Below are 21,920 nucleotides of genomic sequence, written 5' to 3'. Positions count from 1 at the left end.
CAGTCCGCAGGCCAAGGCTCTATCCACTAAGCCAAAATGGCTAGGGCAGGAAAACATTTAAAAATATTTATTTTTTATTGATTTCAAAGGGAAGGAGAGACGCAGAAGCATCAATGATGAGAGAGATTCATTAATCGGCTGCCTCCTGCCCACCCCCTACTGGAGATGGAGCCTGCAACCTCAGCTTGTGCCCTGCTGGTTCAACCGTGACCTCCTGGTTCATAGGTGGACGCTCTACCACGTTGGTGGGGCTCAGGAAAAAAAAAAAATGTTTTTCAGAAAAAAATTTTTATGCCAGTTATTGTGCTGGATACTAAGGATACTGAAATAAATGGCACTGGGTTCCTGTTTTCAAGGAGATCTACAGTTTAGTATGATGTGGAAAGGGCTCCTAGGTACCTCAGTGGAGCAGAAAAGCTGGAATAGCAAACTTCCTTGGGGATAGGAGGAACATTTTTCTTTTAATCCTCACCTGAGAACATATTTTCATTGACTTTTAGAGAGAGAGAAGCGTCAGTCAGTTGCCTCCTGTATACACCCTGACCGGAGATCGAACCACAACCTAGGTATGTGCCCTGACTGGGAATCCAACTGGCAACCTTTTGGTGTATGGGAGGACACTCCAACCAGGGCATGAGGAACATTTTTTCTTAATTTATTATTTTTATTGATTTCAGAGAGGAAGGAAGAAGGAAAGAGAGATAGAAACATCAACGATGAGAGAGAATCATTGATTGGCTGCCTCCTGCACACCCCACACTGGGGATGGAACCTGCAACCAGGGCATGTGCCCTGACCTCCTGGTTCATAGGTTGATACTCAACCACTGAGCCACACCAGCCAGGCTAGAGGAACATTTTTCAAGGAAGATGACATTTAATTGAGTCTTTAAGGATGAATAGTGTGTGTGTGTGTGTGGGGGGTTTGAGGACAAATATGTGATACCTTAATAAAGTAATTTAAAAAGAAAAAAAAAAAAGGATGAATAGTAGTTTCCAGGCAAATAAGAGCATTTGGGGTAAAAAGAACACTTTTCTGGTTTACAAGATAGGCTAGAAGGCCCTGTGTTTCAGGCCCTTCCCTGCCTCTGCAGCCTCATTTCTAATTCTACAAGCTCCTTCCTGTCTCACTGGAGTTTTTCTCTGCCTGGACTACTCTTCTCGTACCTCTTCTACTAGCTCCTATTTCAGCCCTCAGGTCCCTGCTTAAAGTCACCTTCTTAAAGAGATTATTTATCCCTGAGAAATTGTCACTACTTTTCTTCATCACCGCCACCCTAACTAGACTAAATTTCCTTGTAAGCCCTCATAGCAGCCTGTGTTTTTCTTTTATAGCACACAACTGTATAGTCATGTGTTGATTAATCATGGGGATATATTCTAAGAATTGCATCCATAGGTAGTTTCATCATTGTGCGAACATCAGAGAGTGTACTTAACACAAACCTAGATGGTATAGCTTACCACACACCTAGGCTATATGCTATAGCCTCTGGCTTCTAGGCCTATATTGCATGTTACTATGCAACACGACACAAGATTAAATCAAGCAGAAGAGAAAATGATGTCATCAAGCGGTAAACACCAGATGTATGAGGCTGCTGCTGTGTACACAGTTGTTTTATAGCAAATCTTTTTTTAAATAAGTAGAAATAGTATACTCTTAAGTAATGATAAAAATTATAGTATAGCCGAAACTGGTTTGGCTCAGTGGATAGAGCGTCGGCCTGCGGACTGAGAGGTCCTGGGTTCGATTCCGGTCAAGGACATGTACCTTGGTTGTGGGCACATCCCCAGTAGGGGGTGTGCAGGAGGCAGCTGATCGATGTTTCTAACTATCTCTCTCCCTTTCTGTAAAAAAAATCAATAAAGTATATTTTAAAAAATTATAGTATAATAAATACATAAACCAATAACATAGTTGCTTATTATCATTATCAACTAATATATACATAATTGTATGCACTATACTTTTCTATAACTGGCAGCATAGTAGGTTTGTTTATACTAACATCACTACAAATGTGTGAATAATGTGTTGCGCTATGACATAACAACAGCTTTTATGTTACCAGGTAATAGGAATTTTTCAGTTCCATTATAATCTTATGGGACCACTGTGGTATATGTGGTCTGTCATCTGAAACATCCTTGTGCAGGGCATGACTGTAGTTAAATAATTACATGAAGACTACTCATTACTATACTGTGAACTCCCTGAGGTCAGGCATCATGTCTGGTTCATAATTGTAACCCCAGCACCTAGCACAGTCCCTAATGTGTAGTGTTGTATTATTAAATTATAGGAGAGATATAGTTTGGGGCTAGAAGATGAAGGATCTTGACTGTCAGAGAACTGTGGGTTTTGTCCTTCAGCAAGAGGGAAGTGGTCTGGCCCTGACCTGGTTCCTCAGTTAGCTGGAGCATTATCTTGTACACCAAAAGGTTTCAGGTTTGATTTCAAGTCAGGGCACATTCTTAGGTTTCGGGTTCTATTCCCGGCCGGGGTGCATATGGGAGGCAACCAATCGATGTTTCTCACATTGATATTTCTCTCTAAAAATCAATAAAAACGTGTCCTCTGGTAAGGATTTAAAACAGGGAAGTGGTCTGGCTAAAAAGGCAACTGGGTAAACAAGTCTTGAAAGCAAGAGAGTATTGACCAGATATAGGGGTTGAAATTTTCTCAACACCTGGATTTAGATAGCATTAGTGTAAACACTAGAACCATTTCAGTTTTGAATAGAGTAGTTTTCTTTGAGCTATAGCTTTAATCTCTCAATTTATCTAGCTTTGAGAGGGTCACTTCTGTTCTCTGATTTTGCTGTAGAAAATAATTTAACTGCAGAAAATTGGTCAAAATGGTTTCCAAAAGACGACTATCAAAATCTGAGGATAAAGACACCCTGACAGAAGATGCCTCTAGTAAGTATTTACTCATTTGTTGCTGTATTTTCTATAGCAAATGTGTGTGGCAGTATTTCATCTTTTCTTATGGCTGAATACTTTTCCTTTATACCATATCTTTATCCAGTCATAATGGAATACTACACAGCCATAAGAAAAGATAAAGTACTGCGTTTGTGACAACTTGAGTAAATTTTGAGAGTATCATGCTAAGTGAAATAAGTCATATTAAAAGCATAAGAACCATATGATTTCACTCATGTGAGATATAAAACAGAAAGCAACAAATGAACAAACAAAAACTCATAGACAACAGTATGGTGGCTATCAAAGGGGGAAATGAGGATGGGGATAGGTTGAAGAGGGTAAAAGGGGTCAAATATATGGTGCTGGAAGGAGACTTCACTGGATGGTGAGCACACCATGCAATATACAGATGATGTTTTATAGAATTGTACATTAGAAACTTATATACTCTTATTAACCAGTCACCCCAATAAAATAAATAAAAGAAAAGAAACATATGAGGCACTTAAAGAGATATGATGTTCTTATTTTCAAATGCTGGGAGTCATCAAGGCTTAATGGATAGAGCACACAGAATTTATATCAGGAGATTTGGGATTGAGTTTCTGCCTCTGATTCCATGCCTATAGTATCTTGAGTATCAGTTTCCACATCTATAAGAGGAGTTAGTATTATAGAGCTTACCTATTATACATTATCTAGGTGCTGGGATACAAAGATACAATATAGTCCCAACCCTTTAAAAAAAACTTATGGTCCCCTGCCTTAAAAAAGTTATGGTCTAGGTAAATGCTCTGATAGTGATATAAAGAAATGCATCATATCAAAGAAAGCATACCAGAGGCAAGGAAATAGACTCGGTGCGTGTGAGAATGTGATTGACAGAGGCCCAAGAGTTCCGACAAGAAGTTGATAGTTTTTCCATTTATTACACTCATCTACCCTATTACGGCGATTCTAACTTGTATCAGGGGAGAAGAGTAGGAAATCATGTTTAACATCATTACTATTTGTTTTGTTTGTTAATTATGTTTTATTACTTCTCATGAGTTGAAAGCCTTGGGATGGAACCAGTCTGGTCTTTGTATTCAAAGATATGATGCAGGAGAATCTGCCCAGTCTTCTACCCCTGCAGCTAGATAAAGATAATTGGTTCTCAAACTTTGGTGTGCATCAGGATTATTACCTAGAGAGCTTATTAAAAATTCAGACTCCCATGCCCCATTCCCAGAATTTTTATTTCATAAGCTTTGGGATGTGACCGAAGAATATTCTTTTAATAAGGTTTCCAGTGGTTCTAGAGCAATGGTTTGCAGACATCAGCTTGAGAGACCCTGACTGCTTTAGAATTTGGGTGGAAACATTTCCATGGTTATTGTTAGAAATGGCACATTTTGAATTTTCTAATGTAAGCTTAATAGATGAAAACAGTTATATTTATTGATTATTCTGTTTGTTTGGAAGCCACTATTGGACCATTGTTAGAAATAAAATTTTACTACACTGTCAATTCTAATATAATTCTTCAGGAACCTATCAACTTTCCTTTTAGGGTTATTATTGTAGGGTTTACAGTTTTATCTTTGCTTTACTATTTGTCACATTCTTAATTTTTTTTCACAATCTTGAAAATTTTGTCTATTTTCAGATGCCAGGAAGCAACCACTCTCCAAAAAGACAAAGAAATCACATGTATATTATGAAGTTGAAGAAAATGACAGTGCATTTTTAAAGCTTCTTAAGACATCAGGAATTATTCTTAAAACAGGAGAGAGTCAGAATCAGCTAGGTGATATTTTGATATAACTCTTCTCTGGGTATAGTGAATCATGGGTTTTCAAATAGAAAGGAACGAAGATTAGAAATGGGAGCATCATTTGTTGAGACAAAGATAAAATTGAAATTGCTTTTTAGAGAATATTATTATAGTCCTTTGGTCCTGATAAATACATGTTAAGTAAAGTACTTCTGACCCCCTGTCTCCTTTTATAGAAAACTGTTATATAATAGTATTGCTTTGTGTTTTCTTATGAAAAAATAAATTAATACCCTTAGAACAGTTAGATCTGTGTCAGAATAATTTTAGAAGAATTATGTAATAAAAGACTAGTGTAATAAAAGGCTAATATGTAATAAAAGGCTAATATGCAAATAGACGGTCAGTGGGACATCCCCCAAGGGCTCCCGGACTGGGAGAGGGTGCAGGCCGGGCTGAGGGACCCCCTCGAGTGCACGGATTTGCCTCTAGTATCCATATAAGCATGTAAGCGCCTGCTTTTGAGGCATAGATTATTTCATCCTGCTAAGGTAACAGCATGTCATTTTTAGAACACTTAGTAGCTGTTCTCTGTCAAAGCTGCCTTTGTTTTACTGTGCGTTTAGAAGATTTGGCTTTGAATTAGGTTGTAAATATCTTTTTCTTTTTCTTTTTTTTTTAAGGGAGAGAGAGAGAGAAACATCAATGATGAGAGAGAATCACTGATTGGCTGCCTCCTGTTTGCCCTGTACTGGGGGTTGAGCCCACAACCCAAGCATGTGCCCTGAGCGGAAATTGAACCATGACCTCCTAGTTCATAGGTCGATGCTCAGCCACTGAGCCATGCTGGCCAGGCTATCTTTTTTTTTTTAATCCTCACCCGAGCATAAGTTTTTACTAGGGGCCAGTGCATGATTTCATGCACCTTGAAAGGAACTGTGGGCGGTGAGGCTGCACTGGGCATACGGGTGGGTGTTGGCCCATCCTCCTCGCCCCCGCCCAGCCCCTCCCGCCACAGCCCCCAGTCCCCTGTGTGCCGGCAGTCCCACTCCCACTACTCACATGTGCTGATGGTGCCAAGCAATTGGGGCCAGCATCAGCAGTGGGTGCGAGCAGGGCTGGCGTCAGCCGGTGTGAGTGGGCTGTTGCTGGCAGCAGGTGCGAGAGGCAGCTGCAGCCCTGATCACCCCGCAGGAGCAGGAGCAGGAGCAGGAGTAGGAGCAGGGGAGGTGTAGAAGCCCTGAGGGGCGATCAGGGCTGGTAGCCGCCGCTTGCACCCACTGACAGCACTGAGCAATTGGGTTGGTGCTGGGCACCAGCAGCAGATGCGAGCACCCAGCAAGACCGTGGCACACAGGAGCAATGAATTTTCAGTAACCACCAGAGGTTTGACCCGATGACAGCGACCCTGCTCTGGCACCCCTGCTCACTTGTTCCACCATCCTGCCTTGGCCGATGCCCGCCATGTTCTGCGCTCTGCTGCCGATGCCTGCCATGTTCCGCACACACTCCCTGGTGGTGAGCGCACATCATAGCGACCTGGTGGTTTGGTTGTTCCACTGTTTGGTCTATTTGCATATTAGGATTTTATATATATGGATTGATTTTAGATAGAGAAGTATTGATCATTTGCCTCCCCTATGCACCTTGACTGGGGATCTAACCTGCAACATAAGTATGTGCCCTGACTGGGAATCGAACCTGCAAACTTTTGGTGTATGGGAGAACGCTCCAACCAACTGAGCCATTCGGCCAGGGCTAGGTTGTAAATATCTTTATTCATTGCATCAGATAGGAAACTTAGGTCTTGAGGAAAGTAAACTATGGTAAGAGAGGTAAGACTCTGGTGACCAGCTATTCTTTTTTCGTAGCTGTGGATCAAATCGTTTTCCAAAGAAAGCTGTTTCAGACTCTGAGGAAACATCCTTCTTATCCCAAAGTATGTATTTTCTCCCTGGTACTTTTACTTTTGCTAGCAGTACTCTGGAATTGAAAATTTAAAGGAATTGGCATAAAGTTGAATGTGCTAGAATGATTTTTAGCTAACCCACAACAAATATTAAACTAAAAATCTTACCCTGTCTTTTTTTTTATTTTAATTTTTTATTTCATTAAGATAATAGAAGAATTTGTTAATGGCCTGGAGTCTTACATTGAGGATCAAGACATTTTCAGAAACTGTCTTTTGTCTTGTGAACGTCTGCAGAATGAGGAAGCCAGGTGTGGAGAGGAGGCGTGGAACAGTGCTGAAATTTAGTCTGTTACACTAACTGGTCGCTGTGGGGGTGGGGGTGGAGGTGCAAAATGCAATTTTTTGGAATTTCACTTTTGATTTATAGTTCTCTTTTCCTCAGAGTTTTATCCTGACTTGTAAATTATTAAGTTTATAGTTATGAGACTAAGAACCAGAGTGTTTTCTAGAATGTTTCTCACTTGTGTTGATAAAATTTCAACTCTACTTTTCCCTGGCTTAAGAGCCATCTTCTGATGTTCTGTATTTCTTATCTACCAGGTTAGTTTCTCTATAAGGTTATATATTTAACCGACTTTATGGAGAAATAATAAGCATATTAAAACAAGGAAAACAAAATAGAAAACAAATTTCTTTATTTTTACAGCATGGGCACATCTTACTCTAAGAGCCTCATTAAATTGCTTCTGGGGATTGACATATTACAGGTGAGACTGTGCCACTTTTTTTGTGAACATTTGTTGGATGTGATCTGTGGTGTATGCCCAAGCATAAGTGGTTGGAGCACACAGGGTAGAGTTGGCTTAATGGGAGTGTTTGGGTTTGCAACAGTTTACCATAGCCCTGTTGCTGAAATGCATCTGGTACGGCAATGTTTTTGTCTTTGGACTGAGCTGATTAGCCCAATACATTTTGATGTCTCATTTATTCCTTTGGCCTGTTTTCTCTTTGGAAAGTTTCATCCGGTGTGCCCTGAGTACCCTTCTATATCTCAACCATGTTCACATCTGAGTCATCTCCCATTTTGCTCTTAATTTGCTTGTTAAATTAATTTTGCCCTTTCCTCTCCTTTATTTTTTAAAATTTATTTTTACTTTTTTCATCATGTGGTCTCTTTATTTTTATTTTTCAAGAAAAATGATCTTACTAGAATAATATTACATTCAATAAGCATTAATATTTCAAGAATAAAAGGATTTTAAGTATAATAATATTACCAAAACTGTACTAACATAGTATGATATCACAGAATTTGTAGGAAATATTAAAAATCTGCTAATAGCAGGATTACTTCTATTATATTCTAGAATATCCCCCCCTCCTCCTCTGGCTCTATTTTTGTTCATCAGTTTATGTTGTTCATTATATTCCACAAATGAGTGAGATCGAATGATATTTATCTTTCTCCGACTTGCTTATTTCGCTTAGCATGATGCTTTTAAAGTATTTTGTCAGATATGAGTATTGCTACTCCAGCTTTTTTTCCTTTTCCATTTCCATGGAAAAGTTTTTTCCATCCCTTCACTTTCATCCTGTGTGTGTCTTTTGTTTTGAGGTGGGTCTCTTGTAGATAGCATACAGTATAGTTGGGTCATGTTTTTATATCCATTCAGCTACCCTACACCTTTTGATTGGAGCATTTAATCCATTTACATTTAGGGTTATTAAGAGGTACTTATTTATAGCTATTTTAATTCTGTATGGCTATGTTTCTCTCTCTCTTTCTTCTCAACAGTCCCTTATAGCAATCCCTTTAGCATTTCTTGTAATGCTGGTTTGGTGGTGATGAACTCCTTTAGCCTTTTTTTTTTTTTTTTTGTCTGGGAAGCTCTTTATTTGACTGTCTATTTTGAATGATAGTCTTGCTGGATATAGTAATCTTTGTCTCAGATCCTTGCTTTCCATTACCTTGAGTACTTCATGCCATTCCCTTCTGGCCTTGTAGAGTTTCTGATGAGAAATCAGATGTCAGCCTTATGGGAACTCCGTTGTAGGTAACAGTTTTCTTTTCTCTTGCTGCCTTTAAGAGTCTCTCTTTGTCTTTAATTTTTGGCATTTTAATTATGATGTGTCTGGATGTGGGTCTGTTTGGGTTCTTCTTGTTTGGGGTTCTCTGTGTCTCCTGAACTTGTGTGACTTTTTCCTTTACCAGGTTAGGAAAGTTTTCTACCATTATTTCTTCAAACACCTTCTCTATTCCTTTCTCCCTTTCTGCCTCTTCTGGGGTAGTTTCTTCTGGGTGGGGCAGTTTCTTCTGGCACACCTACTATTCTAATATTGTTACATTTCACATTGTCCCACAGCTCCCTTAAGCTGTCCTCCTGTTTTTTAATTGTTTTTTTCTTTTTGGTTCTCCGAGTGATATTTTCAACTCTGTCTTCTAATTCACTGTTTGATCCTCAGCTTCCCCTAATCTGCTGTGTATTCCTTCCAATGTGTTCTTTATTTGTGTTATGTCATTCTTTATCTCAGACTGTTCTTTTTTCATAGTTTCTATATCTTTTTTCATACTGTTGAGCATTTTTAACATCATTACTCTGAACTCTGTTTCAGAAAAATTTCTTATCTTTGCTTCATTTATCTCTTCTTCTGGAGAACTTGCTAGTTCTTTCATTTGGGGTTGTTTCTTTGTTTCCTCATTTTGGTTGTTTGGGTTTGTGTCTATGTTTTAGGTAGATCCTCTATACCTCTCAATGTCTAGTGCAGGACTGAGTTTCTGACTAATTGGATCAGGCAAAGACTCAAAGCCTCCAGAGATGGCCTCTGTCTACAGACTGATAGAGTTCCAACTTGAATTGCCCCCAGGCAATTGTCCTCAGGTGTGGTGAGAGTTTTTCAACAGGGTGGGGCAGTTACTTCTGCCTGGAGGCTAATTGTTACTTTTAATCTCTTTAGTGGCCTCAGGGCAAGGTGTTTTCCAATAGGGTGTGTCAACTGTCTTCCCTTCAGGCAAGGCAAATGTCTAGGTGGGAAAGATGTCCTCTTCTGTGTGAGGGAATGACTCAGCCCAGGAAACTTGGGGTGTCTGCCTTCTGAGCTCTATCCCCTGAGTCCCCAGTCTTGGGTTCTGCTCTCACAGCTCCAGTCCACTTCACCCTCCCTCTGCCAGAGCACAAGGTGCATGGCTCCACAGGGAATTCTTGTGTGTTGGCCCTTTAAGAGGGTGCCCGAACTTTCAGCTGCCACTCCCTGGCAGACAGCACCCCACTGCTTTTCACAGCTAGATGTTGTGTGAGTACCCTCCTCAGTTTGGTGCTCTCTGCTGGGGAGCCCAGCTTCAGGATTAGATCCCAGAGTTCTCAGTGGCACCCCCCACAGCTGAGATATCTCTATGGGACTTCAGTTGCCATCTATGGTTGCCTGGCCAGCCCTTTCACACCTCCGCCCCTCCTACTAATCTCTATGTGGTCTCCACCTTCGGTCCTTGGGTATCAGGGTTCTCTCCTGTGAGTTTTCCATTGATTATTCAGGAAGCCTTTCCGTATTTCAGTTGTAATTCCAGCTTGTTCCTGGGAGTATGTCCGAGCAGCATCCTCCTACTCTGCCGCCATTTTTAATCTCTTATTATAAGCTTTTTAAAGGTAGGGATGTTGTCTTCTTCACTATTGATCCCCAGAGCCTAGAACTGGGTGAGGACATAGTAAATGTTAAGCCAAGTCTTTACTGGATAAATAAATAAGTTCTCATCCTCTTGCATAATTTCAGGTTTTCATCTCTTGCTGGGACATTATTCCCTTTATTTTTTAATTTATTGTGTAGACAATACATTGACATAGTTTAAACATCTCAAGTTATAAAACCGTGTATACAATGAAAAGTCTCCCTCTCATCCCATCCCATCCCATCCTCCATTTTTTCTATTTTTTTCCCCACTGTTACCTTTTCCTTTTCATTGGAAATTTTTCTTCTTCTTTTTTTTTTTTTTTATCAATTTGGGAAAGAGGAAGTGGGGGAGAGAGAGAGAAACATCAAATTATTGTTCCACTTGTTTATGCATTCACTGGTTGATTCTTTTTTTTTTAATATATATATTTTTTTATTGATTTCAAAGAGGAAGGGAGAGGGAGAGAGAGAGAGAAACATCAATGATGAGAGAGGATCATTGATCGGCTGCCTTCTGCAGGCCCCACACTGGGGATCAAGCCCGCAACCCAGGCATGTGCCCTTGACCGGGAATCAAACCTGGGACCTTTCAGTCCACAGGCTGATGCTCTATCCAATGAGCCAACCCGGCTAGGGCCACTGGTTGATTCTTGTACGTGCCCTGACCAGAGATTGAAACTGCAACCTTGGTGTATCAGGATGATGCTCTAACCAACTGAGCTACCCAGCTAGGGCTTCATTGAAAATCTTGACTATAATTTAGTTAGCTTAAATCTAAGAGCTGAGCCCTGTTGTTTCTCTGAAAAGAAATCTTGCAACCTAATTGATAATCTTTAAAGTCTGCATTTCATGGGTTCATCACACTTAATGATTTTTCTTTTAAATCCTCACCCAAGGATATGTTTTTATTGATTTTAGAGAGAGAAACATTGATCCATTGCCTTGCCTTCCATACGTGCCCTGACTGGGGATCAAGCCTGCAACCTTTTGGTGTATGGATGACAGCTCCAACCAACTGAACCACCTGGCCAGGGCTGATCATTTTTATTATCTGATTACTTTAATATTGCTTTGATAGATATTTTGCAGTGTTTCAGAAGATAAATTATTGATAAGTCTTTGTGTCCAATAGCTTATATTCAAAATACAGGCAATATTCATGTGGACATTCTAATAAGAGGATTTCATCCATAGTGGGTTTGACTCAGTAGATAGAGCATCGGCCTGTGGACTAAAAGGTCCAGGGTTTAATTCTGGTCAAGGGCATGTACCTTGGTTTTAGGCTCCGGCCCAGGTCCTGGTCGGGCCCCTTTCAGGAGGCAACCAATCGGTGTGTTTCTCTCACAACGATGTTTCTCTCTCTCTTTTCCTCTCTCTCCCACCCACTTTTCCTAAAAACCAATGGAAAAATACCCTCCGGTGAGTGGGTGAGGATTATAAACAAACAAATAAAAAAATAAAGTGCTCATTTAAAAAAATAATAATAGGATTTCAATTATAGCAGGGGTTTTTCCTCCAAGAGAATTATGACTAATTATACATTTCTGTTGTGTATTTTGAGACCATTCCCTAACTCCCTGCGACTTTTTTTTTTCAGCCTGCCATTATTAAAACCTTATTTGAAAAGTTGCCAGAATTTCTTTTTGAAAGGTAAGTGGAGTTATTCTGGAATGCTTAAATTACCCTAGTGTAAGTTTCTGAAAAGATTACTCTGAAACATCATTGATTTCTTTGAAGGTCATATTTATCATGATGCCATATTCTTAAATAACTACTAAGATTTATTGGGTTGTCTTTCTTTGAAATTTCACCTCCTTAGTCTGGGCAGGTATCACAAAGTGGTTGGAGCATTGTCCTGTGCACCAAAGGGTCTTGGGTTCGATTCCCATTCAGGGCACAAACCCAGGTGTCTGGTTCAATTCACAGGAGGAACCGATCTATGTTTCTCTCTCACATTGATGTTTCTCTCTCTCTTTCTCCCTTACTGACTCTAGAATTAATGAAAAACATATCCTCGCATGAGGATTTTTTTAAATCAGTAAAAAAAATTTCCACCTATTTATTTGACTAATAGTGCCAGAAAAATACACAATAAACTGGTAATAGTAGTTATCTCCAAGGAAGGGAGATTGGCTGGAGTCATATATTCCCTGAATACTGTTCTTTACCTTTGCAATTTTATAGTGTACATTAAAAAAATTATTTTTTACTTAGAAAAATGAGCAGCCTAATAGAAAAGTAGATAAGGTCATGAACAGACAGTTCACAAAGAAGAAACACAAGAGCATCAGATTTTTTTTAAATGTTCAATTTCTTTAATAATGAAAGACACAAATTTAAAACAGTAAATACACTTTTTCCATTTTCAAAGGATCTTCCCTATTAAGTGTAATACACAGGCATGCTCATACATTGCTGATGAACATATAAATTGGTTCAGTCGTTCTGAAGGATAGTAGATTATACGTATGTATCAAAACCTTAGATTTTGCACACCCTTTCATGCTCAAACATGTCTTCTAATTTACCTTAAGGTAATACTTGTGAATTAAAGTAGTAATAAGATTTACTGTTTATTTTATTTATTTATTTATTTATTTTATGAGATTTATTGTTTAAAGTAATAAGAAATTGTAAATAACTGAGATGTTCCACCATAAGAGATTGGTTAAGTAAATTAGGTACATCCACACAACAGAATATCATGTGGACATTAAAAAAATTATATAAAGAGGCCCTGATCGGTTTTGCTCAGTGGATAGAGCATCGGCCTGCGGACTGAAGGGTCCCAGGTTCGATTCCAGTCAAGGGCATGTACGTTGGTTGCAGGCACATTCCCAGTAGGGGGTGTTGCAGGAGGCAGCCAAACAATGATTCTCTCTCATCATTGACGTTTCTGTCTTTCTCTATCTCTCTCTCTTCCTCTCTAAAATCAATAAAAATATATAAATATATTTTTTAAAAAAACAAGAGAGAAAGATACACCCTAGACCTTTCTTTCTGTCTCTATAAGCCTTCCCAAATATAACCATGATTAACGTGGTTAGTGCCTCTTCTTTCTGACATCTTTCTCAAGGTATATAAGCATATATCATGCTTTTTTTGTATCACGTGTATGTCTGGTACAGTGCACAAAGCATAGTAAGTGTTCAGTAAATGTTAATTGAATGGCTGAAATGCTCACTGTTGTATAAATCAGAAAGGCTAAGTTCCTTGTCTTCTCATCCTAACATCTCAGCATGAACAGTGATGGAATCAACATGCCTCGACTCATCATCAGTCAACTGAAATGGCTTGACAGAGTTGTGGATGGCAAGGTAGGCTTTTGGACCTAGATTTAGAGAGTGTGTGTTCCATACTTAACCAAACTTTTGGAATTTGCAGTGTTTTCTTCCCTTTCTAAACAGAAAAATTTACATTTTTAAATTCATCCATTTACTGTTTTCAGCTTTGAGATTTTTTGCTAGTTCATCCTTTACGTTTTCAGAAAGAAAGAAAGACATTTACTTACTTAATGATGGCTAGGTATCATTTATTAAATTAAACATTTGGAAAGAAATTTAATTTTTCAAAGCACATAAATTTCTGTGTTTTAATTCTCAAAAGCGATAGGATCCCAAACCACTGTACTCACTGCAGTGTTTTAATTTGATTACATACAGTTGTTTCCACTTATCTGCAGTTTTGCTTTTTAAAAAAATTTTTTTTTATTGATTTTAGAGAGATGGAAACATTGATGAGAGGGAAACACCAGCTAGAACACATAATTTTTTAATTGATTTCAGAGGGAGGAAAGGAAAGGGAGAGAGAGAAATATCAACTATAAGAGAGAATCATTAATTGGCTGCCTCCACACCACCACTGGGGATTAAGCCCGTAACCCGGGCATGTGCCCTGACTGGGAATTGAACCACAACCTCCGGGTTCATAGGTCGACACTCAACCACTGAGACACCCGGCCAAGCACATAACTTTTAAAATTATAGTCTCTTACTGTGCCTAATTTACAAATTAAATTTTATCATAGGTATGTATGTACTAGAAAAATCATTGCATACATAGGGTTTGTTACTATACATGGTTTTAGGCATCCACCAGAGATGAGGGGGATTATACTAAAACGTAAAATTTTAGGAAGTTTTGCAATTATGTTATTTGTTATCAAGCACTTTGATAAAGGTGAATCTTTTTTGTTTTTTCCTTAGGAAAATTTACCTTCCATTTTATTGAATTTTAAAAATTTAGATTAAAAATACAGAAAGTAAATTTTGCATTTATCATGTGATCTTTAGATATGCACAAAGAGATCATAAATAATATTACAAAGTGAAAAGTGGTTGAATTAAGACCATAAAAAGTAGAAATTTCTGTCACAAGTATGTCTTATGAATTAAAATGAAAAACTTGAGAAAAATATTGACTGATTCTGAAAAAAAAAGGAAAAATCTAAAAATGGTCAGTTGAAAACTAGGCTAGGATTATAAAAGGTTATTCCCAATAAAGCTAATACAAATGTTTAATAAATGTAAGAAAAAAATGCTCAACATCATTAATAATTGATCAAATAAATTTGAATTAATATGATAATACTTTTAAAAAACTCTGTATTAAATTTATTGGAGTGACTATATCAAAGCCTAAGCAACCGTTTGACCTTTTGACCAGTAGCTATAACGTGCACTGACCATCAGGAGGCAGATGCTCAGTGCACAGGCATGGAAACATGGAACAGACTGATGAATCTCAGCGGGGAGGGCGGGAAGAGAGCAATCAAAGATCTTATATGCATACTAGAACCAGCCCGGTGCACGGATTCGTGCACTGGTGGGGTCCCTTGGCCTGGCCTGCGGGGATCGGGCCAAAACCGGCAGTCCAACATCCCCTGAGGGGTCCCAGATTGTGAGAGGGTGCAGGCCAGGCCGAGGGACCCCACTGGTGCACAAATCCGTGCACTGGGCCTCTAGTGGTTAATAAAATTATATAGGTTTCAGGTGTACAATTCTATAGTACATCATCTGTATATTGTATTGTGTGTTCATCGCTCTAAGTTGAGTCTCCTTCCATCACCATTTATCCCCCTATATCCTCTTTACTCCCCTTCACCCTCTTTTTCTCTGATAATCACCATACTGTTGTCTGTGTCTGTGAGGGTTTTTATTGGTTTGTTTTTTGTTTTTATTCTTGTTGGTTTTTGTTTTTTTTATTTCTTCAACTTTTTCATCCAGAAGTTGAATTTATTTTGAGCCTAGTGCTTAAGGATTTCTTTTCAACATTCTTAAAATCATTCTGTTAATTTTTGTCAGATATTCCAAGGCTTAATCTTTACTTGGAAGAACATGGCTTTGGGAATCTCACCTGGGCTGGAATTTGGGGTCTGTCATTTATTGTGTATCATTGAGCAACACATAGCCCCACATTTTTAAAATGGGAATTGTTGCAAAAACTCCATAAAGTTGTGAAGATTAAATGAAATCATAATAATAAAAGACCAAGAGGCATCATGGCCAAACGAGTGGTCACCAGGAGGTGCGTGGAGCACCTCTCGGCCATAACAACCTAACAATCGGTTGCTATGACGCCCACTGTGGCCAGCGAATGGCCCCATCGGGGTGGGGCCGGTGGCCAACCTCGGGGCCCCTCCCCCCTGCCGGCCTGTCCCTGATCGGACTCTCCCACCCAGATCAAGAGCTGGGCCTGCCAGCCAAATGCCCTCACCCCCCATCAGCCTGCCCCACCACGATAGGCCTGCAGCCCCTCTCTCCAGCCGGCCCGCCCTGATCACGTATCCCCACCCCGATAGGGGGCAGGGCTGGACGGCCAACCTCCTGGGTCCCACATCCCACCTAGCCAGGCGTGAAGGGAGTCAGTCTGGGTCTCTTGTGTGCTGGGCCTCTAGTAAAATATACACTGAGTGGCCAGATTATTATGATCTCTGAACTCATAATAATCTGGCCACTCAGTGTATATATGTATATATACATGTACTATACACACACACACACACACACACGTATGTATATATTAGAGGCCCAGTGCATGAATTCGTGCATGGGTAGGGTCCGGCCAGCCTGGCTTGCTGGTCAAACTCCTGGTTGAGGGGACAATTTGCATATTAGCCTTTTATTATATAGGATATACACTGAGTGGCCAGATTATTATGCGTTCAGAGATCATAATAATCAGGCCACTCAGTGTATATAACAAACCAGTTAGATAAACCATCCACCCTACTTTTTTTCCCATTTACCACCCCTTGTATGAAAATTTCTGGGTCATTCACCTCTGAATTTTAGCTTCGAGCTTGAATGTATGTGTAGTTGTCACAAAATAATTCCAGCTCTGCATTTCATGAGTAGGAAGTTTTTCTCTATTCCTAGTAATATGCTCCAATTCTAATAGTATCCTCCACTGTAGGATCTCACCACCAAGATCATGCAGCTAATCAGTATTGCTCCAGTGTACCTTCAGCATGACTTTATCACCAGCCTACCTGAGATCCTAGGGGATTCTCAGCATGCTGATGTGGGGAAAGAACTCAGGTGAGTAAGCGCCTTGTTGCCATTGTAAGCAAGGCTCCACTCTGGGAGCCTTATCCCTGCATTGTGAAAACAGTAATAGTAATGTGTTCTTTTTTATGTAAAAGAGGATGATACCTGCCTACAATAAGTAGGATGCAGGATTTGACTTGTTTTTCTAATAGTATATATTTAGTAGCCCTATCTACTTTCTTTTAAAGGTCTATCTGTTGTGAATATGCAATCTGGCTTAAGATTAGTTATATAAATTTTGTCTATGGAGACTTTTAACATGTTCCCTTTGTTTCCTTAACATTTCCTCCACCCCAGGGGTCCTCAGTCATGAGTACATATCCAAATCATTTGTGAAGCTTATTAAACATCTACATTCTTTGGTTCCTAAATGATTCATTCTAATGCACATTGATGCATCAGATCCATTGCCAAGACTCACTACTTACTATTATTTATGTAAAAAGTAGTAATTGTGCTAGGGCAGTAATTAAGAGGAGAACAGTATCCTTATGTAATAGTATTTCTAGTTTGTGTGTTTTTTAAATATATTGATTTCAGAGAGGGAAAAGGAGAGAGAGAGAGAGAAACATAATGATGAGAGAGAATCATTGATCAGCTGCCTCTTGCACAACCCCCATTGGGGATCGAGCCTGTAAACTGGGCATGTGCCCGTGAAAGGAATCAAACCCGGGACCCTTCAGTCCACAGGCCGATGCTCTATCCACTGAGCTAAATGAGCTAGGACTAGTGTTTCTGTTTTAATGCTACTTCACTTATCCTGGAAGTAGTAGTTTTTAAAAATCTGGTTTGTAATACTTCATTTTCTCTAGCTGTCTGCAAAGCTACCTCAAAAAATGCTCAGGGATTTCTTGTCTTTGTGCTTTGGGGCAGGATGTTCCCTCTGACTGTAGCACTGTACCGTCCACTTTGCCTGCTTAATTCCAGCTTATTCTTTCGGGTAGCCTTCTCTTAGAATCTATCACTGTCCTTCTCTACCATTTGTTCCTGGAGCACCCTGCACATATATCTATCATATTTATCACATGCCATTATAATTGTAAGTTTTCTTTTTCCTTTTCTTAGGAAGGATATGTACCAAACTCAATAGTGGGTTTCCTTTGTTTTGGGTAGTGGGGATGCTAAGGGAGGACATCTTATTTCTACTCTGTTTGAATTTTTTATAATGAACACATATTTTTTTAATCAGAACAATTTTTAAAAATATATTTTGTTATTTTTACAGAGAAGAAGGGAGAGGGATAGAGAGAAACATCGATCAGCTGCCTCCTGCATACCCCCTACTGGGGATGTGCCTGCAACTAAGGTACATGCCCTTGACCGGAATCGAACCTGGGACCCTTTAGTCCGCAGGCCGATGCTCTATCCACTGAGCCAAACCGGTTAGGGCCAGAACAATTTTAAATGAAACATACTATGAACAGATTTAATGGGAAGTAAGTATAGCCTTTCTTCCCATACTCTGAGTGATTTTCCCCAAGTTGTTATCTGCCCAGCTCTGATGAAAGTTGCACAGCTTTTCCTTTTTCCACCATTCACAGTGACCTTCTAACAGAGAATACTTCACTTACTGTCCCCATCCTGGATGTCCTTTCCAGCCTCCGACTTGACCCGCAGCTCCTGTCTAAGGTAGGGAAGATTCTGCTCTCCAGAGCAGAGCCAACTCTCTCACCTTCCACAGCCAGTGTCAGTCAGTCATTGCCTGGGAGCAGTCGCATGTAATGAAAATTTGAAAATTTCCTTTTGAAACAATATTGAATGCATTTGATCTCTTTTGTTCTTTTTTTTTTCCCTCTGCCCCCCCAACCCCGTTCCCCTCTTTTGTTCTTTTCAATGAATTTCATGTGTCATACTATGACAGGTTCACTGCTGTGTTTTAAGCAGTAAGTTTTAGTGGTAATCTATGTTGCTTGAATATTTACAAGCTGCTCTCCATAGAAATAACAATTTTTTATACTTTCCTTTAGCCAGTGGAAAATTCAGGCTCCAAAATATAACATAATAGCACACATTTATCACTGTGGTGTTAACAATTGAAAGCTTGTAATTTGGAACAAAGTAAAACATTGGTGTTTTTGTTCCTGAATTACATGTGAGAAAACTTAGTGAGAGAAATGATTTTTCTAATTTTACCTACCAAGTCAGTATTAGGCTGAAGTATTAATCTGAAATGTTTAATGTTTTCATGTTTTTTATGTTTAGGTCCGCCAGTTGGTAATGGGTAAGCTGTCATCTGTCAAATTGGAGGACTTACCTGTGATAATCAAGTTCATTCTTCATTCCATAACAGCCATGGATGCACTTGAGGTAACCTATTATTTCCCAACAAACATTAGTAGGGTGCTAGACCCTAGAGCAGTGATGGCGAACCTATGACACGTGTGTCAGCACTGACACGCGTAGCCATTTTTGATGACACGCGGCCGCTGAGGCGGCCGCATGCCGAGGATGAAACATTTGCTGCTCCTGAGGATGAAACATTTGCGAAATAATGTTTTTTCCTCAAAGTGACACACTACCCGAGTTATGCTCAGTTTTTTGGCGAAGTTTGACACACCAAGCTCAAAAGGTTGCCCATCACTGCCCTAGAGAGTACAGAGAAATGCAGTGGTGCTCTTGTGAAATTCATCAATAAAAAAAGGCTAACCTAATCCGACCGGCATGGGTCAGTGGTTGAGCGTCGACCTATGAACCAAAAGGTCACAGTTTGATTCCCAATCAGGGCACATGCCCATGTTTTGGGCTTGTTTCCTAGTAGGGAGCATGTAGGAGACAGCTGATCAGTGATTCTCTCTCATTGATGTTTCTCTCTTTCTCTTCCTCTCTGAAATCATTTAAAAAAGACACACACATATATGTGTGTGTGTGTGTGTGTGTGTGTGTGTCTGTGTTTACACATATATATATATGTATGTATATGTATATGTAAATACATACATAGAAGACTAACCTAGATGAAGATAAATTACTTAAATTAATAGGTTCTAATTGCTCTTTTCTGTCCAAACTAATTTATAAAGCTCATGAATCCAGATGGTATGCAGGGGAGCTATTGACCAGATTTATTGCTCTATATAAGCTGCTATAGGATATATTTACTATTTCAGTGTAATACCTCCAAATTCTGGGATTTTGAATGGTATGACATACTATACTTCTATTAGCTATTTTCATAAGCTCTTTTTCAAAATGCCTTGTTTAATATTTAATAATCCTATTTCCTCAGTCTTTCAGGACATTGTTACAGTTCTTTTGAGAGAGTGGACTGTGCCTGTTTGCTAAGCACGAACAGAATACATAGATAATACTTACTTTCCGCAGGTAATTTCTGAGCTTCGGGAGAGGTTGGATCTGCAGCATTGTATTTTGCCACCACGGTTTCTGGCTTCCCAAAGCAAGATGAAAAATAAAGGCCAAACACGGTATAAGCTTATCGACTATTACCATCCTTTTTCTCACATAAGCAAGGAAAGTTTTCTGACATTTATCCTGAAGCCAGGACAGTAGATCTTAATATTTACAACTATAAAAAATGGCAGTAATATTATACTCATAGAATACTGTACATTTTTTCAAGTCCTATCCTCCTATATAATAAAAGGCTAATATGCAAATTAACTGAACGGCAGAACGACCATTTGCTATGATGTGCATTGACCACTAGAGGGCAGACACTCAATGCAATAGCTGCCCCCTGGTGGTCAGTGCTGCTCAGCCAGAAGCCGGGCTCACGGCTGGCAAGTGCAGCGGCAGTGGCAGGACCCTTTCCTGCCTCTGCAGTAACGCTAAGGATATCAGACATCCCTCTGAGGGCTCCCAGACTGCAAGAGGGTGCAGGCCTGGCTGAGGGACTCCCCTCCCCCTGACCCTGAGTGCACAAATCTTGTGCACTGGGCCTCTAGTGTGGGTGTGGGGATATATATATATATATATATATGTATGTATGTATTCTCTTGGCTATTCACATCAATCCCAAATAGACTGCTATACAAGTTTATTAGCCATTTACACATGAGGTTGTGATTTGTTCCAGGCTACATGGATAAACAGGAACACAGGTTCCTCTCTGTTAAGTGGAAGAATGATTTTATTCCCTTTCTGCTTCTTGTAGTTCTTCAGGAAACCAAGAAAAAAGCGATGAGGACTGTGTTTTTCTTATTTTTGACATAATAAAGTCAGCTGTTAGATATGAGAAAACCATTTCTGAAGCCTGGATTAAGGTGAGTGAGCTCTTTGGAACTTTAAATATTAAGGAGGAAATGGGTGGCAACTAGTAATAGATATATAAGTAAAGGTAAATTGAAATAAAAGTCTTAAAAGTCATTTAAGAAGAAATGATAGATGGTGGTTGCTTGGTTCTCAAATAAGAGAACAAGGCATGTTGAATAAAATGAGAAGTATTCTACTAATGTGTTGTAATATATTTGTGACCCTTGTTTTTCCAGGCAATTGAACACATTGCACCAGGGTCTGAACATAAGGTAATGTTCACGTACTATGAGTTTTAAGTATTAAAATTAGTGAAATTGGCTAGTGTTTTTTTTCCTGCTTTTTTCCTTGCTCCCTCCAGTCATCCCTTCTATGTCTTCTCTAGCTGCTCTAATAAAAACAAGCTGTCTGGGGAAGATGATATGAGGGGGTGACTTGCCAGATGGTCTTTCCTGCTCATTTATTCTGGCAATAAACTAAGCCTAAAATATCCATAAGGGAAAATGTTAACATTCCAAATAAGCGTAGTGCGTTGCAAAGATGCCAAGTCCTGCTGCTGAGGAGCTGAAGACTAGAGTCAATTGGATCATCAGTTAGGTCCCTGTATCTGTCTGATTGTCTTCCCTCCCACCAAATAGAATTGTCAAGATAATGGCATTCCATGTTTTACTTCTCTTTGCATATGTAAATCTGACCAGAGTGAATCCATCCACTGTCAAGGCAATGATACTGAATCTCTCTTAATTCTGGAAATGTCGTCTTCTGTTAAGAAGTCAGATGATTGAATTTCTTTTTAAAAAAAATATGTTTTTGTTGATTTGAGAGAGAGAAGAAGGGGGAGAGAGAGAGAGAGAGAGAGAGAGAGAGAGAGAGAGAGAGAGAACATGGATCAAAGAGAA

The 21,920-nt window shown here is 39.4% G+C and overlaps 1 protein-coding gene across 1 annotated transcript in view; it reads left to right on the top strand.

The window, feature by feature from the left end:
- FANCD2 (FA complementation group D2) overlaps positions 1–21,920 on the top strand; it is a 105,337-nt gene that overhangs the window by 34,951 nt on the left and 48,466 nt on the right. Inside the window, exons 2-14 of the mRNA XM_054729525.1 lie at positions 2,830–2,924; positions 4,582–4,722; positions 6,561–6,628; positions 6,806–6,909; positions 7,308–7,368; positions 11,862–11,914; positions 13,503–13,581; positions 16,679–16,803; positions 18,354–18,441; positions 19,015–19,119; positions 20,134–20,234; positions 20,924–21,032; positions 21,258–21,293. Coding sequence (XP_054585500.1) covers positions 2,861–2,924; positions 4,582–4,722; positions 6,561–6,628; positions 6,806–6,909; positions 7,308–7,368; positions 11,862–11,914; positions 13,503–13,581; positions 16,679–16,803; positions 18,354–18,441; positions 19,015–19,119; positions 20,134–20,234; positions 20,924–21,032; positions 21,258–21,293 — 1,134 coding nt within the window. The 5' untranslated portion in view covers positions 2,830–2,860. The remainder of the gene's footprint in view (positions 1–2,829; positions 2,925–4,581; positions 4,723–6,560; positions 6,629–6,805; positions 6,910–7,307; positions 7,369–11,861; positions 11,915–13,502; positions 13,582–16,678; positions 16,804–18,353; positions 18,442–19,014; positions 19,120–20,133; positions 20,235–20,923; positions 21,033–21,257; positions 21,294–21,920) is intronic.

The sequence above is a fragment of the Eptesicus fuscus genome, chromosome 18 (genome assembly GCF_027574615.1).
Source record: "Eptesicus fuscus isolate TK198812 chromosome 18, DD_ASM_mEF_20220401, whole genome shotgun sequence".
Lineage (NCBI taxonomy): Eukaryota > Metazoa > Chordata > Mammalia > Chiroptera > Vespertilionidae > Eptesicus > Eptesicus fuscus.
The sequence above is the reverse complement of the archived record's forward strand: the minus strand, read 5'-3'. Positions and strand labels throughout refer to the sequence as shown.